At 44.5% G+C, this 16,182-nt stretch overlaps 1 protein-coding gene and 1 pseudogene across 1 annotated transcript; both read left to right on the top strand.

Annotated features, from left to right (window-relative positions):
• The first annotated feature begins 1,497 nt into the window (after window positions 1-1,497).
• On the top strand, window positions 1,498-6,954 carry LOC132958374 (thioredoxin-like). The gene is made up of 5 exons (XM_061031124.1): window positions 1,498-1,679; window positions 3,361-3,465; window positions 3,973-4,038; window positions 6,200-6,265; window positions 6,604-6,954. Exons 1-5 carry the CDS (start codon window positions 1,656-1,658, stop codon window positions 6,667-6,669), a joined length of 327 nt encoding a protein of 108 aa, XP_060887107.1. The 5' UTR covers window positions 1,498-1,655; the 3' UTR covers window positions 6,670-6,954.
• Window positions 6,955-9,425: 2,471 nt separating this feature from the next.
• LOC132958930 (uncharacterized) lies at window positions 9,426-12,936 on the top strand (annotated as a pseudogene).
• The last annotated feature ends 3,246 nt before the right edge of the window (window positions 12,937-16,182 follow it).

Genomic DNA, 16,182 nt, shown 5'->3' with positions numbered 1-16,182 from the left:
CTGCTCCTCCCGACACCCCCCATGACGTAGCTGCCATGTCCCCGAACTGGAACGGCCACCCGTGTACTCTCTCTTTTGCGTTGTGTGACGAATCAGGCAAACACTTTTACTTTTGGCACCAGCACGCCGTTTAATCTGATAACAACAGAAGCACATACGGTCTCTCACAGCCACTCTTGTAGTAATAAGCTCCAACATTGCTAAAACATAAGAACAAATAATTGAGCAGCCTGTTAAGCAAGCTACACCACGGAGGTCAGAGTTACATTTTAGCTAGCAAAACACACAACGTGATGAGCCTAAATGACTCAAAAACATAGTAATATGATCACAGAAAAGTTTTACAATAATTTCAGGGAGATTCTCTCAAACATGTGAAATGGAAAAATGTGACTTTTATCAAGAAAAACGAACATATTTTATAGTATTTTAGCAGAGCTCACTTACACATAAACTTACCACGGGGACAGCATAGTGCAGACTGGCAAAGATACACGGGCTGCACCGCTCAAGTCTGCAGGGGCTACCAGCAGAGGGCGCTCATGTTACACAGAGTCCCAGTGGATACTCATTAGAATTAATTATAAACAGTATTTAAACAATAGAAATAGTCAAATAAAGACATTCTATTCCAAGTGGTGGCAAGTGGAATCATTAACTCCGTTACACCCGCACCACCCCATTGGCCACGTGGAGGGGGGGGGGGGACCACAGGACACCCCTGCACAACAGCCCAGATGGAACGCTAAGAGTTACTAACTAAACATTTATTAAACACACGTCTGCCCTTAAATACTAACGATGCCTTGGACTTTTTTTTCCCCCTTTGAAATTTTTGTGTTGACAGTCTAATCAAGTGACTATAAGTGTTTTTTTTAAGTGGGCGTGGCCAAGGGGCACTAGGGGGGTTTCCTAGGCTTGGAGGGAAGCCATTGAAAAATGAAACAAAATTAAAAATCAACTAATATCATTAGTGACAATGACATTTTAATGTTTGTAAATCTAGATGTCATCAATCCCTGCATATTGATATCTATGCGTTCTGTTTCTGAGCCAATCAGGATCAAGCAGCCACTTGATGATGATGATGATGATGATTTATCTTATGTTGGTTTAAAACAAAAGTTACAGAAACTGTTCTGATGAGCTTATACATGATATTAAAAGACATTTCTGAACTAACAATATTCATGCAACAACTAGTTGTATGGTTTACTTAAACAGTGGCAACAGTCTGTAGTGGCACCACCCAAACCTTGTAAAGCTAAATAGTGCCATTGTGTCATTACGCGGGAAATACATAACGTTTGGTTACTGAATACCTTCAAAATAAAAGTATTTAATACAACAAATAATTTACAACACATACAAAGAAACAGAAAGAATGAATTTTAAGGTTTTATACGGTGTAAGAAATGTAATGAAATTTCATTTTTACTTGTACGATGCAAGACCAGCGCTTCACTGTTGCGTACAATAATCACTTTTCTCTTTTATTCTTACAACGACTGCCAACTTCCGCTTTGGTTCGTACTGCCGGCGACGAGCTTGATGCAACTCTAATAAAATAGTTCGTTCCCTGTGAAGGAAAAAGGAACTGCCAAACTTTACCGCTCTATCGCCCACAACAAAGACAGGTTAATTCATCAGTCATCATGGTTCGCGAAGTAGAAAATATGGTGAGTTTTGTCTTAAAGTATTCGCATTCATTACTCAAGTAGAAGTAGAGATACTAGGGTTTAAAAAGACTTCTGTGGAAGCTGAAGTATCAACTCAAGCTTTTTACTCAAGTAAAAGTACTGGTTTTAAACTACTACAAGTCTCACGCATTGGGCGTGAGACAAGCGCATTTCAACCTGTTCTCACGCCACACCTTGTATTTCTCACGCAGATAAATTACCAGGATAATGCCCACCAAATTGCTCCGCTATTTTTTTTAAACTATGGAACATGTAGGAATCAAGTGGGTTTCCCATAGAGTTCAGAAGGAGCTTGCCACGAACCAGCTAATTAAGAAAATAAATATAGCTACCCAGCAGCCAATCAATAAGTAGCATTGCTGTATCCGGGTAAGATTTTACGACGGAGGATTAGGGCCACGTTAAAAAACATTTTTTTTTTAAATTTCGAGATTATTCTTGTAAATTTACGAGAATAAAGTCGAAAATTTACGAGATTAAACTCGTAAATTTACGAGAATAAAGTCGTAAATGTACGAGATTAAACTCGTAAATTTACGAGAATAAAGTCGTAAATGTACGAGATTAAACTCGTAAATTTACGAGAATAAAGTCGTAAATGTACGAGATTAAACTCGTAAATTTACGAGAATAAAGTCGAAAATTTACGAGATTAAACTCGTAAATTTACGAGAATAAAGTCGTAAATGTACGAGATTAAACTCGTAAATTTAGGAGAATAAACTCGTAAATTTACGACTTTATTCTCGTAAATTTACGAGATTAAACCACAACACTAACCATAATCACACACACACACACACACCAGGGAGGGCAGATAAGCACCCCTGCACTAAGAAATTTTGTCAATAAATGGTTTTATTTGTACAAATTTATTTGTCTTTTATCAGATTTTACGCAGCCAAAATCTCACTCTGAACTCAGTTCAAAACTTGAGAGCCCTGCCAATTTATAGCCAATGTAAGTGCTGTTGCTTAATGTTGTGTAGTAGGCCTTACCCTGCCACCCTGTTTCAGGGTGGTGGTTGGATGAGGACTGTAATGTGCTCTAGAATTACAAGTATTATAATACTTAATACGCCCTTTAACATAACGGGGGTTAACTGTAATTTTCAAGTTACCAATGTTCAATTTGTATTTTTAAGACGACAGCATACACGAGGTGCTGACTATTGTTAGCCGTTGTGTATTTGCAATGTTTTTTTTGTTATGGCTTGATGTAAACAGATATCTTTATGTTGAGATTAACAAAAAAAAGGACATTAGAAACACAACATGGATAAACAAATGTTTGTGTTTTTAAATTCTATAAATAAGATGCCAGTGAATGATTGTTGTGGTCTGGTTCTTTTGAGTTTTAATGTGCCTGTTCTACAAACTCAAAGTGAAAGCTTTCATGTAAATAAAGGAAATGTTCGTTTAAAAATCACAGGCACCCTTACTGTCAACTGCAGATAATCACCACGCCATCGGCCAATATAAAGTACATTTGAGCGCAGATGGCCTTGTGGTTTGGTTGTATCCCATCGTACGGAGGCTGTGGTCTTCCGGCTTCAAGTCTGGCCGGCTGCCTTAGGTTAATATATAAGCTGAAATAAGGAAGTCCATCTTGGTTAATCAGAGCCATTTTACTGATGTTTTCTGTCTTGCATCATTTGTAGGAGGATTTCAAAAACATCCTGAAGGAGGCTGGAGACAAGCTGGTGGTGGTGGACTTCACTGCCACGTGGTGTGGCCCCTGTCAACAGATCGGCCCAAAGTTTGTTGTGAGTGAATTGTTTTCATTGTGCCATAGCAACCGTTTTTTTTTTTGTTTTTTTTTAAAAAAGGTTGTTGGAAAAGAAAAAATAAATTACTTAGCTGGAAATGACCGTAATCCTTTTGTGAGCTGAGAGATGTAAAATGTTTTTGAGATGGTGTTGGTACCTTTTAAAAGCTGTGTGGATATTTGTGTTTTTGTTACAGACACAAATGCTTGTAGTCTGTTAGTTATTTAAAGAGCCCTCTCCAGTCATCAGAGACTCTTGTAGCAGCTAAAGCTTCTCTTTGGAGAGGCTGCTTGTTGCTGTGGAAACCTTTTGTCAACCTTCTTAATGGAAACATTAGATGACTGGAAAACCTTTTTAGAAATGATAGAGAATTATTTTTATTTTTTTTGACACTGTATTTTTAATTATCCAAGAGAAATCCCCAGTATGTTCGTCCCCTGACTTATGTGGCAGCAGTCATCATGTTCAGTCCTTCTAACTCACTGATCATTGATTCTCTCGCAGGAAGAGTCGAAAAAACCTGAAAACAAGAATGTGATTTTCCTGAAGGTGGACGTGGATGAGGCTGACGTAAGTGTGTGTGAGGGCTGGGACTGTAAATGATTTCAATAAGAACCATAGAATTTAACTCAAGTGATGATAATCTTTACATAGATTTAAATGTATAGAGATCAAACTGTCTTTTATGCTGTAATAAGAGATGTAAGTCTGCAGTTTTGCATGCGACATATTGATCTGAGTACACGGCCACTCCACCAGCAAAGCATCGTTTGAGCTTTTACTGGCGTCACTTCAAGTGTTCATTCAACACAACAACTTGTATCTTATTCCCAATCAAGGTCTCCGTCCCAAACCAGTAACACTCTGGACTTTGTAATGGTGAATCATCTTTGGGCAATTGCCATTGAACCTGTTGTTAGTTGAGACAAAGGTTTTCCCTTTCGCTGGTAACGATGTCATTAATACTCAAAACAATGTGGACTATTTCTAAAATCCACTCCACAAAGCCATGTGGATCCCCAGCTGCTTCATGTGACTAACGTTTCTCCCTCTCACAGCAGCAACCAAGTGACATAAGAGGCAGCTTTGTAATTCTTACAGAAATGAAATCTGGGACAAGAGTTTAACCTAAATTACCATCAGGTTTTTCACAGCTTTGTTGAGAGGCATTACTAAGAGGCTCCCCCCCCATTTTCTTTTTTGACTTGAGTTGACTTTTGGCTTGCTTATTGGACAGGACTTATTGACCCATAATCAAACGGTCAGCGTTCTCATTTGGTGTCACACACAGGGTGGGCCGATCAAATGCTGTGAGGTCATGCTGCTGCGCTCCTGGATGAAATGTAGAAATCTAAGGAATCTGAATTATTTACTCTTATTCTCTAGAAAAAAAGGGAACAATGTCAGTAAGAGCAAACGATCAGCTTTGAGTCTGATTGGACACACAGGTGCTGACAGGAAGTGACCAGAGCCAAAGCACAACATTGACGGCAGTTCTTGAGAGCTCTAATCAGTATAGAAACCATCTTATAAGTCGTCGTTATCAAACGAAAACCATCGTCACAACCATCATCATCATCAATAATATGGAGACCATCATCATTAAGTTAGTAGGTATTCGTGAAAGAGCTGGGTCTTTAGCTTTTTCTTAAAGGTGCAGAGGGACTCTGCAGATCGAATGGAGTTTGGAAGTTCATTCCACCACCGGGGGGCGACAGAGGAGAAGAGTCTAGTCAGAGACTTAGGACCCTGTTGTGAAGGTTGGATCAGACGCCTTTCATTAGCAGAGCGTAGTGGGCGGGAGGGAGTGTAGACCTGGATGAGAGAGTTAAAGTAAGGAGGAGACGTTTTTGTCGCTATTTTGGAAGCGAGCAGCAGAGTTTTAAATTTGATGTGAGCAGTAACTGGGAGCCAGTGTAAGGAGATGAACAGCGGAGTGACATGTGCTCTTTTAGGAAGGTTGAAGACCAGTCGTGCTGCTGCATTTTGTATCATTTGCAGAGGTTTGATAGTGCATGTAGGAAGACCTGCCAGTAGAGAGTTGCAATAATCGATGGTGATATCACAAGAGCCTGTACCAGGAGCTGTGTAGCGTGTTCTGACAGGTAAAGTCTGATCTTCCTGATGTTGTACAGGGCAAATCGACATGACCAGGCAATCGAGGCTACTTGAACCTTAAAAGTTAGCTGGTCATCAATCATGACACCCAGGTTCCGGGCAGACTTTGTGGGCAAGAGTTTGGTTGTTCCAAGCTGGATATTGATCTGTGGTTGCATAGAGGGACTGGCTGGGATGACAAGGAGCTCAGTCTTTGAAAGATTGAGTTGAAGGTGCCGTTCATTCATCCATTTTGAGATATCAGCAAGGCATGATGAGATTCTTGCGGAGACTGTAACATCGTTTGGCGGGAATGACAGGAAGAGCTGGGTATCGTCAGCATAGCAGTGGTATGAGAAGCCATGAGAGCGGATTATTGAACCAAGTGAGCTTGTGTATATGGAGAAGAGAAGGGGACCAAGCACTGACCCTTGAGGTACCCCTGTGGATTGGACACAATCTACTATCTCCTGTGTTGAGTTTATACTCCTTTTATTGAAGAGTCAGACTTTAACTTTTTGTTGGATGCTGTCATCACGTATAAACCTGTTTGTTTCATGCTTGGACACCTTTTTAAGTATTTAGTTTGGACTCAGTTCAGTGATCTAACGTTTGTCCTCTTTGTTCTTTCAAGGATGTGAGTGTACATTGTGGAATTCAGTCCATGCCAACATTCCAATTTTACAAGAATGGCATGAAGGTAAGACTACACTCAAACATGGAAAATATGGAGCAACATCATTATTTGTTTAGAGTCTGGTTTTGTTCCCCAACAACTCATCACTGACTTGATTTAATCAGAATGATTTGCTCTGCTCTTATTAAAACATGAGTAACAACAAAGTGGTCCTTTAACACCGCTGATGTCTTAAGAAATCATGTGTACTTATTTCAATCAAACTCCTATTACCATGCATGAGGATCGAAGTGAGCTGAGAAGTTAAACTGGATATAAAAAAAAGTTGTTCAATCCATCAGAAAAGCAGCATTACCGTCAGTGGATCATTTTTAATGAATGCTTTATTTCTTGTCTTTCAGCTCGACGAGTTCTCCGGGGCTAATGCCGCCATGCTGGTCAAGAAAATCCAAGATCACAGAACATAAAGCCACCGTTGCTCTCTGTATGTGCTGAAAAAAATCCAGTTTCATGTACAGTTAAAATCCAGGTTCTTTATCCCACACAGGCAATCATTTATTCCACTCATGTATCAGAGTCCGCTCAGTGTTTGTATCGTCTGTCTTTAATTGACTGAAATTGGATCAAAACCTGATGACTTTTTAATTCAGTTTTTTATGGCAGAATTGGCTTTGCTCCTGACCAACAGCAGAACTTTCTTTGTTAAGTTGTGTCCAACAAGGTGGATTCAATAAATGAAATGAGTTACAGAAGAGCTGTCTCTGGTCATTCCTGTTTAAAATGCATTAATCATGACTCAGCATATACACACACGTGACGCTGTTCCTTTAAGAGCAAAGACCACTCCACACCGAATGGTATTTTATGCTTTAATAAAAATGTGAGAATAGTTTACACATATACATCGGACAATCACATCAATAGTTTTTACACATGGTACAAGTGTATAGCAGCATACGTTTAATACTGTTCGAGTCTCTATATGAAAAAATACAGCTTTATTTTACAAAATGGATCTTTGCAGAGAGATGAGAATGAAGTGAGTCAGTTAAATATACAAGATTTCCCTTCATGAGACGTGGCGGTGTTTTAGAAGTGATAGTATCCTGATTTCCTCTTCCTGCAGGAGAAGACAACACATTGAATAGTCATGTATAATATTCATTGTTGAAGTAACTACACATCTAAACATTGGAGCTATAACTGCAACCATCCATGAGGAATTTAATTGGAATACTTGATCGGTTTTACTACGCTCATGGAGAAATCTGCTTCACATTTTCAGCCTCTTATTTAAAGTAAATGCTAACTATTAGCTGTTTTCCAGTTCCTATGACTACAGCTTTAAAAAAAAACACTTCAGTGCAAATTCAGTGTTCACCTCTTACAGAAGTACGGCGAGCTGCAAGGAAAAAATGTCATAAGATGGGTTATTGCACTTTACTGTAATCAATAGAGTATATTTCCAAGCAGGAAAGAGCTCTCTCCACTGGATCCATTCATCACTTAGTCATGAAAACTCTGACTGAAGCGCTCATGGTGGATGACTCATCAGAAACTTTTGGGACTTGTCGTGTATATTTGTTTAACTAAGACGTGAGCTCATGCAGCAGCTGTTATACGTAATTATATGTAATATGTAATCAGAATATTGATTTAGTTACTTAATTACTAATGTTATTAATAATTAATAACTATATTTAATAAATTGAAGGCGTGAAATCCGTACACAAAGCCCTCACATCCACATTATATCGCAATGCAAATACACCAGTAATCACAAACAACTGCTCTCTTAAAATATAACAGAATTTATTTAAACAAAGCAACATCAATCCAAAATCAATGAACTTAATCAAACAAATAACTATTACAAACTAATCTAAGCAAACAAACATTATCAAGCAAGGCTTGTGGAAGGGGAGTAAGAATGGAGTTGTGTGTGTGTGTGTGTGTGGATGAGAGAGAGAGAGAGAGGAGGGGGAGAGAGGGGGGAGATGGCTTCGTACCCACGTGGTCGCTCACGAAGGCGCGCACCTAACAAAGACGTGGGAGTGTGCGTGTGGGTGTGTGTGTCTGTGGATGAAAGAGAGAGAGGAGGGGGAGAGAGGGGGGGATTGCTTCGTCCCAAGTGGTCGCCCTTCCGATGGCGCACACCTAACAAAGACCTGGCGTGGTCTATTGTCTACACGGGAATATGTCTGTGTGTGTTAGTAAAAGGGGGAGAAAAGAAAGAGAGAGAAATGCGTGCCTGAAGAGGCTGGATCACAGTCCGAATCCCGCGCCACAACTCGGAGTAATTCCCTTCATTCACAGAAAGAAACCAATGGCCGAATTCAAGTTAATACGGTTTACACTGGCCTTTCTGATCAGAAGAATAATACCCGGTTATAACGCGGTTACGCTAAACACATATAGGACGCAGCGGTCCGAAACGGGAACAACAAGAGTTTTCTTTCATAGCATTCGTTTCGTGTCTCACTATGGGGAACGCCTCCTGCGTGACCTTGTTAGAAGCTTAATGACACTACGCCAGCCCTCATTGGCTGGCAAGGATGACGTCTATGTCTGGAGGGGAGGGGACCCTCCCCCTATATAATAGGCAGGCATAGCGTCAGCCGTCATTCAAAAACCTCTTCTCGCTTCTCACAGAAGCCTTTTCGACACCTGTATTAACTTAGCTAAGCTGAACTGTCCGCAGACTGAGCGCACAACTCGGTCGCTGGGCGCTTTGCTGGTCATACAGTGTCACTAGTTCCTGAAGCAGTAGCAATACTCTTTCAAGCTAGTTCGTGGTTGAAGTGGCAACACTTTAGCTTCAAAGTAGCAATACTTTTCACCCAGAGTAGCAATACTCCGCTTATCAATAAAGGTAGCAATACCGTTTTGTTTTTTTTCTGTCATAGGTAGCAATACCGATTAAATTTTAAAAGTGTTAACACCATTTTCACTCTAAACGCTAGCGGGAAATAGCGATATTTACACCCTCCCAGTCGACAAGCTTGTAGTTGGTTTCGCTAGCACCTGTAGCCCATTGGCTAACCATGGAGACGGCTAACAACAGTGATGCCGCCAAAAGCCATAAGCTATGCCCCTGCGGCAATAAAATCTCCAGTTGGGACTCTCCCACGCCCGGGCCGCCGTAAACTCAACAGATGAGTGTATCCACTGTGCTGCGTTCCCCCAAAAGCTTCTCCGTCGCCGGCTAGCCCGCCAGGCTAACATGTCCGGGGGAGACCCGCTTCTTGGCGAGGCTGCCGCGCCGCCGCAGGGAAACATTGTCATGTCCGAGGCTCTGGCCGTCACACCTGGGCTGAGCTGGGCGCATATAGCCCCTCCACCCCCGGACATCGTTTTCCCGGAGCTGGAGGCAGGGGGATTCGGAGGCTTCACAGCCGCCCGTTCTACCCTGGGAGATGCCAATAAGGATGAAAAGTCGGCAGACTCGGAGCTCCTTCTGTCGGATGATGAGGAGGAGGCGCCAATGAAGGTGACCAGCCCCCGACATCATCTCCCCTGGATCTCGGCATGCAAGATATGTGCAGACGAGCGGCTGGCAGGCTGAATATCCCATGGCCCGTCGCTCAAGCCGAAGCTGCTAAGTCCCGCTTTGATGGCAAGAGACTGCAGAAAAAGACGAAAAAGACGGGAAAGGAACTGTTGCCGTTTTTCCCGGAGCTACTCGAGGAGATAGCTGTCACGTGGAAAGACCGGCCGTACAGCGAGAAATACCCCATTGTGGGAAGTTCACTGCTGGATTGTGAAGGGATGGAGCCGCGCGGGCTCCGTCTCTCCCTTTCAAGACGGACCGCTTTCAAGTGTTTCAAGGCAACGGCGCTGTCAGCGAGAGCCATAAATGCTTCCGCCATTCTGTCAACCTACCAGGGTGAACTAGAAGAAGACATGACGCTTAAACCAGATACCTCCGTGTGGGAAGAAATCTGTGTGATAACAGACCACATCCTCCACCTCCACAAGGTAGCTGTCCAGGCTACGGGGAGATCCATGGGTCTGATGGTCCTCCAGGAGAGAGCACACTGGCTCACGCTCACCAACCTGTCGATGAAGGAAAAAGAGGAGCTCCTCGACACTCCTATCGTTCCACAGGGTCTCTTTGGTGCAGCGGTCACCTCCATGCAGAAGAGATGTGAGGAGAAAAAGAGAGACGACGAGGCGCTGAAACTGTGCCTCCCGAGGAAGACGCAGCCCGCCGCATTCCAGTGCGCCGCGCCAGTCTTATGCTCAGGCTGTCTCCCACCCGGCCCCTGCATTTAGGATCCCCAAAACGCCCAAACCGCAGGTAGCCTCCCAGGCCCCCAGAGGTGGAAAGACCCCATGGGCAAGGAAGCAGTCTTCTCAGGCCAGACCTCAGAAGAAGCGGGCGGCCTGATAGCCTGCCCTCGCTGAGAGAGCGAGCCCTGTCAGCCCTCTTCACGGGTCGCTCACTTTCCAGCTCCGTTCCGGCTCCGGTTCCGGTTCAGAGGGATGTGTTCCACTCAGAGTGCAAAGTCCCACCCAGGGAAAAGCAGAGACAATGTTCAGGACCAAACGGTCAATGTCATGCAAGCATTTTAATGCACTCTGTAATAAAAATGTCCCGACAGGCACATCCAGGCAAAAGGCTGAGGGCGCTGTCCAAACAAATCAAAAATTTGCAGAAAATAAAAATATTGAAAAACAGATCACTATCTGCAATAACACAGCCTGTGGGGTTGAACACTCCCGCAGCTGTGAAGCACGGTGCTCACACTCCTCCGTGCCTTGCGCTCCGGCGCTCGGACAGTGTGTGTTGTGCATCCCAGCCGCACGAGGGCGCCAAAACACCAGAGTTGACAGGTTGGGCTGTCAGCCCTCTCTCTCAGCACAGAGAGAGATGGATTGCCTGCACCGAGTCAGAATGGGTGTTGAGGACGATAGAAAAAGGCTACAGGCGCCAATTCAATATCGCCCCCCCTCGTTTCAAAGAAATAATCAACTCACTAGCTCTGGGCGAATCCGCCGATTTTCTCTTGGAAGAAATTTCCACACTAAGGGAGAAAGGAGCCATAAGAGTTGTGCCTCCCGAGGAGAGCCACAGTGGTTTCTACTCGAGGTATTTTCTTGTCCCAAAGAAAGGGGGGAGGGGTATGAGAGCCATTCGAGCCCTAAACCGTCATCTAAGAAAGTACAGGTTCAAAATGTTCACACACGCTTCGCTGCTGCATTTCATGCGCGGGCGACTGGTTCACATCAATCGACCTAAGGGACGCCTATTTCCATATTCCGATTTATCCCCCGCACAGGAAATACCTGAGATTTGCCTTTCGGGGGATAGCTTACGAGTATATGGTCCTCCCATTGGCCTATCTCTAAGCCCAAGGGTGTTTGTAAAATGCACCGAGGCAGCTGTAGCACCTCTCAGAGTAGCCACATATATCGACGACTGGCTGGTGGCAGCTCCGTCCCAACAAGAGGCGGCCTGTCATACAGAGGTTCTCTCACAACACCTGATGGGTCTGGGTTTTCAGATAAATGTGGAAAAGAGCATGATGATGCCTGCTCAACGGGTCACATTTATAGGGCTCACCCTGGACTCGGTCCAGCCCAAGGCCTTTTTGTCCCCGGAGAAAGTGCAGACGATGCAAGCATGTCTGGCACTTTTTCGCAGGGGCGACGTAGTTACCCTCAGACAGTGCCAGAGGCTCTTAGGCCTGATGGCCTCCTCTGTGGTGGAAATACCTCTGGGACGTCTGTACGTGAGAGGCATTCAGTGCTGGGTGGCTTCTCTGGGGCTAGACCCTCACCGCGACGGTCACCATCGTACGAGGGTCACTGCAGACTGCTCTCTTGCTCTCAGATAATGGAGGAGCCCAGTTTTCCTCATTCAAGGGGTCAGATTCGGAACTGTCCACAACAGGAAGGTGATCACGACAGACGCCTCTTGGTTGGGCTGGGGGGGCCACTCACGCGGGTAGAACAGTGAATGGGAAATGGGGCTCTCACATGCGCTCTGCTCACATAAACTGTCTGGAGCTGCTGGCTGTTCACTTGGCTCTGAAACATTTCCTCCCGTGGCTAAAGGGTCATCATGTTTTGGTGAGAACGGACAATTCTACCGTGGTGGCCTGTGTAAACAGACAGGGCGGACTGAGGTCCCCCCAGTTACACACACTGGCACACAGACTGATAGTGTGGGGCAGTGCACACCTGCTGTCTCTGAGAGCAACGCATGTGCCGGGCATTCTGAACTACGGGGCAGGTCTGTTATCCAGGGGCAACCCGCTGTACGCAGACTGGAAGCTTCACCCCGAGGTAGTGAGGACGATTTGGTCACGATTTGGTCAGGCAACTGTGGACATTTATGCTACAGTGGACAAAGCTCAGTGCCCCATGTTTTTCTCTCTGAGAGATCAGGGAGCCCCGCTGGGAGTGGATGCACTGGCACACGAGTGGCCGAAGACCCTCCTGTATACCTTTCCACCAGTAGCACTCATTCCTCCCACTCTGGCCAGAGTGAGAGAAGGAGCCCTGTCAATGATTCTGGTAGCCCCACATTGGCCAGGAAAGCACTGGATGGCACAGATTTTTCAACTCCTGTCTGGCCCACCGTGGCCATTACCAGTGCGCAGGGACCTACTGTCTCAGGCGCAGGGAGAGATATTTCACCCTCACCCAGAGAGGCTGGCCCTGTGGGCCTGGCCCGTGAGTGGTTCAATCTAAATGTGGTGGGACTCCACCACAGTGTTATTGATACTATTCAGTGCGCCAGGGCCTCTTCAACTAGGAAGTTGTATGAGCATAAGTGGCCTACATCCAGACCACTAGCTCCGTCGTGGGATCCCCCCACGGTACTGGATGCTCTCTCTGGCCCCCCATTTGAACCTTTGGAACAGGTGGAGCTGAAGATGTTGTCCCTGGAAGTGCCATTATTGCTGGCATTAGCTTCAGCTAAACGCATTGGTGAGATACATGCTTTCTCTGTGCATCGTGCATGTACTAAGTTCTCCCCGGGGAACACCAGGGTCAGTTTACTGCCTAACCCTGCCTTCATACCCAAGGTTATGGGCTCAATAGAGGTTGAGGTTCAATAGAGCTGGCTGCCTTTTACCCCCCGCTTTTTTCCTCTGAGGAACACAGGCATCTGCATACTCTTTGCCCTGTCCATGCACTGCACATTTATTTGGAAAGGACCCAGAGTTTCAGGAAGGGCGACCAGCTGTTTGTGTCTTGGGCGAACCCACACATGGGAAAGCCAGTGTCCAAACAGCGTCTGTCCCACTGGATTGTGGGGGCTGTTGCTCTGGCTTACACTAGCGTGAGCCTCCAGCCCCCTGCAGGTCTACGGGCACACTCCACCAGAGGGTTAGCAACCTCATGGGCTCTCTTTAAAGGAGTCTCTACTCGAGAGGTGTGTGCCGCAGCATGCTGGGCTTCACCCCACACTTTTGCTAGATTTTATAAATTGGATGTCACGGCGCCAACCATGGCACATTCAGTCCTCAGTTCAGTTTCTTCTTAGGGCGTGACTCCCATTGTGAGAAGGGCCACTGGGGACAGTTGTCTTCATATCAGGCTTGTCTGGCAATACGGGACTCAGTATTTTCCCCATAGTGAGACACGAAACGAATGCTATGAAAGAGAACTTTAGGTTATTTACATAACCCCGGTTCTCTGAGTAGCATGAGTGAGTGTCTCACCAGGACCACCCTCCTTGCTATGGAAGGGAGGAAGAGGTGAGCTTGTTTGAATGACGGCTGATGCTATGCCTGCATATTATAGAGGGGGAGGGTCCCCTCCCCTCCAGACATAGACATCATCCTTGCAAGCCAATGAGGGTTGGCGTAGTGTTATTAAGCTTCTGACGAGGTCACGCAGGAGGCGTTCCCCATAGTGAGACACTCACTCATGCTACTCAGAGAACCGGGGTTAAGTAAATAACCTAAAGTTTTAAACAGGTAAAACTCAGAGACAAAAACAAAGAGAAAAATTACAGTTTTCGCATGAATCAATCAATTGTAAAAAAAATAAAAACACTCTCTAAAGCTAATTCTGCCCAGACCTAATTAAGCCTCACTTGTCAATCGCTTTGCCCGTGATTTGTTCTCCGTCGAGTGGAAAGGTGTCCGTTGATGTCCTGTCGTTGCAGGACGGAATATGACCGTTATCTTTCTGATAATCTGTTATAGGGTGCGTTCGAATTGTCAGTGAAATGACCCGGAAGCATTTAAGTGGCAGCCATGATAAGAGGCGTTCAAATTCTCTAAAAGCTAAGGAAAGGTGGGTCAATGCTTCCTTTATAACCTCCTTTAGCATAGGATAGCACTGGACCATCCTTTACGAAAGGAGATGAGAAATGATGCCCCACAATTCCGTGCGGCCGCAACATTTAAAGCGAGTCGCGCATCCGACCGTTCACGAACATTAACGATGATTGTAAAGTGACACAGATCATGTAAGGGATAAAAACATAAGAGACATTTTTATCCAGATCATGTTTTATTCAACGTATTTCATTCACTTAAGAATGCTTTGTGCAGTTGTACATTTGGATGCTTAAAACATTATGTGTAGGCTATTAATTTCATCCAATCATACTTATTTTGATGTTGATTTCTGAGTGGACAGGAAGGTGATGGTTTCACTTTTGTTATTTGTAGCCTGGTAGTCTATATTTATTTTATTTCAATCCCAACCTCGTGGTAATTAGGATTATTTCACCGGCAAGAAGGCACAGGGGAAAGTTTTTTAGATGCGCTTTTAGTAGTCCATTATCTGAACATTGTAGTTTTACCACGGCGGACCCACGTCATTAACCTCCGCCGGCCCGTCACATTTAATTACATTGCCTAGTGGAAATGTGGTCGCATTGTCAGAGCAACGAGATCGCCTTTCCCTAAGTCCTTTATGAATTCTCCTAACATCTTTCCTTAACCTCATGACGTTTTCCCCGGGGTTAAGGTAAAGTGGATAGTGAAAGGAGATAGGAGGGACAATTCGAACGCACCCCTGCTCCTCCCGACACCCCCCATGACGTAGCTGCCATGTCCCCGAACTGGAACGGCCACCCGTGTACTCTCTCTTTTGCGTTGTGTGACGAATCAGGCAAACACTTTTACTTTTGGCACCAGCACGCCGTTTAATCTGATAACAACAGAAGCACATACGGTCTCTCACAGCCACTCTTGTAGTAATAAGCTCCAACATTGCTAAAACATAAGAACAAATAATTGAGCAGCCTGTTAAGCAAGCTACACCACGGAGGTCAGAGTTACATTTTAGCTAGCAAAACACACAACGTGATGAGCCTAAATGACTCAAAAACATAGTAATATGATCACAGAAAAGTTTTACAATAATTTCAGGGAGATTCTCTCAAACATGTGAAATGGAAAAATGTGACTTTTATCAAGAAAAACGAACATATTTTATAGTATTTTAGCAGAGCTCACTTACACATAAACTTACCACGGGGACAGCATAGTGCAGACTGGCAAAGATACACGGGCTGCACCGCTCAAGTCTGCAGGGGCTACCAGCAGAGGGCGCTCATGTTACACAGAGTCCCAGTGGATACTCATTAGAATTAATTATAAACAGTATTTAAACAATAGAAATAGTCAAATAAAGACATTCTATTCCAAGTGGTGGCAAGTGGAATCATTAACTCCGTTACACCCGCACCACCCCATTGGCCACGTGGAGGGGGGGGGGGGACCACAGGACACCCCTGCACAACAGCCCAGATGGAACGCTAAGAGTTACTTACTAAACATTTATTAAACACACGTCTGCCCTTAAATACTAACGATGCCTTGGACTTTTTTTTCCCCCTTTGAAATTTTTGTGTTGACAGTCTAATCAAGTGACTATAAGTGTTTTTTTTAAGTGGGCGTGGCCAAGGGGCACTAGGGGGGTTTCCTAGGCTTGGAGGGAAGCCATTGAAAAATGAAACAAAATTAAAAATCAACTAATATCATTAGTGACAATGACATTTTAATGTT

Source organism: Labrus mixtus, chromosome 23 (assembly GCF_963584025.1).
Source record: "Labrus mixtus chromosome 23, fLabMix1.1, whole genome shotgun sequence".
Lineage (NCBI taxonomy): Eukaryota > Metazoa > Chordata > Actinopteri > Labriformes > Labridae > Labrus > Labrus mixtus.
Note: the sequence above shows the minus strand (reverse complement) of the source record. Positions and strands in the feature narration are given on the sequence as shown.

Coding starts and splice junctions, on each gene's coding strand:
- LOC132958374 (XM_061031124.1), top strand. CDS start 1,656: ATGGTTCGCGAAGTAGAAAATATG. Junction 1,680..3,360: donor TTCGCGAAGTAGAAAATATG/GTGAGTTTTGTC, acceptor CATCATTTGTAG/GAGGATTTCAAAAACATCCT. Junction 3,466..3,972: donor AGATCGGCCCAAAGTTTGTT/GTGAGTGAATTG, acceptor ATTCTCTCGCAG/GAAGAGTCGAAAAAACCTGA.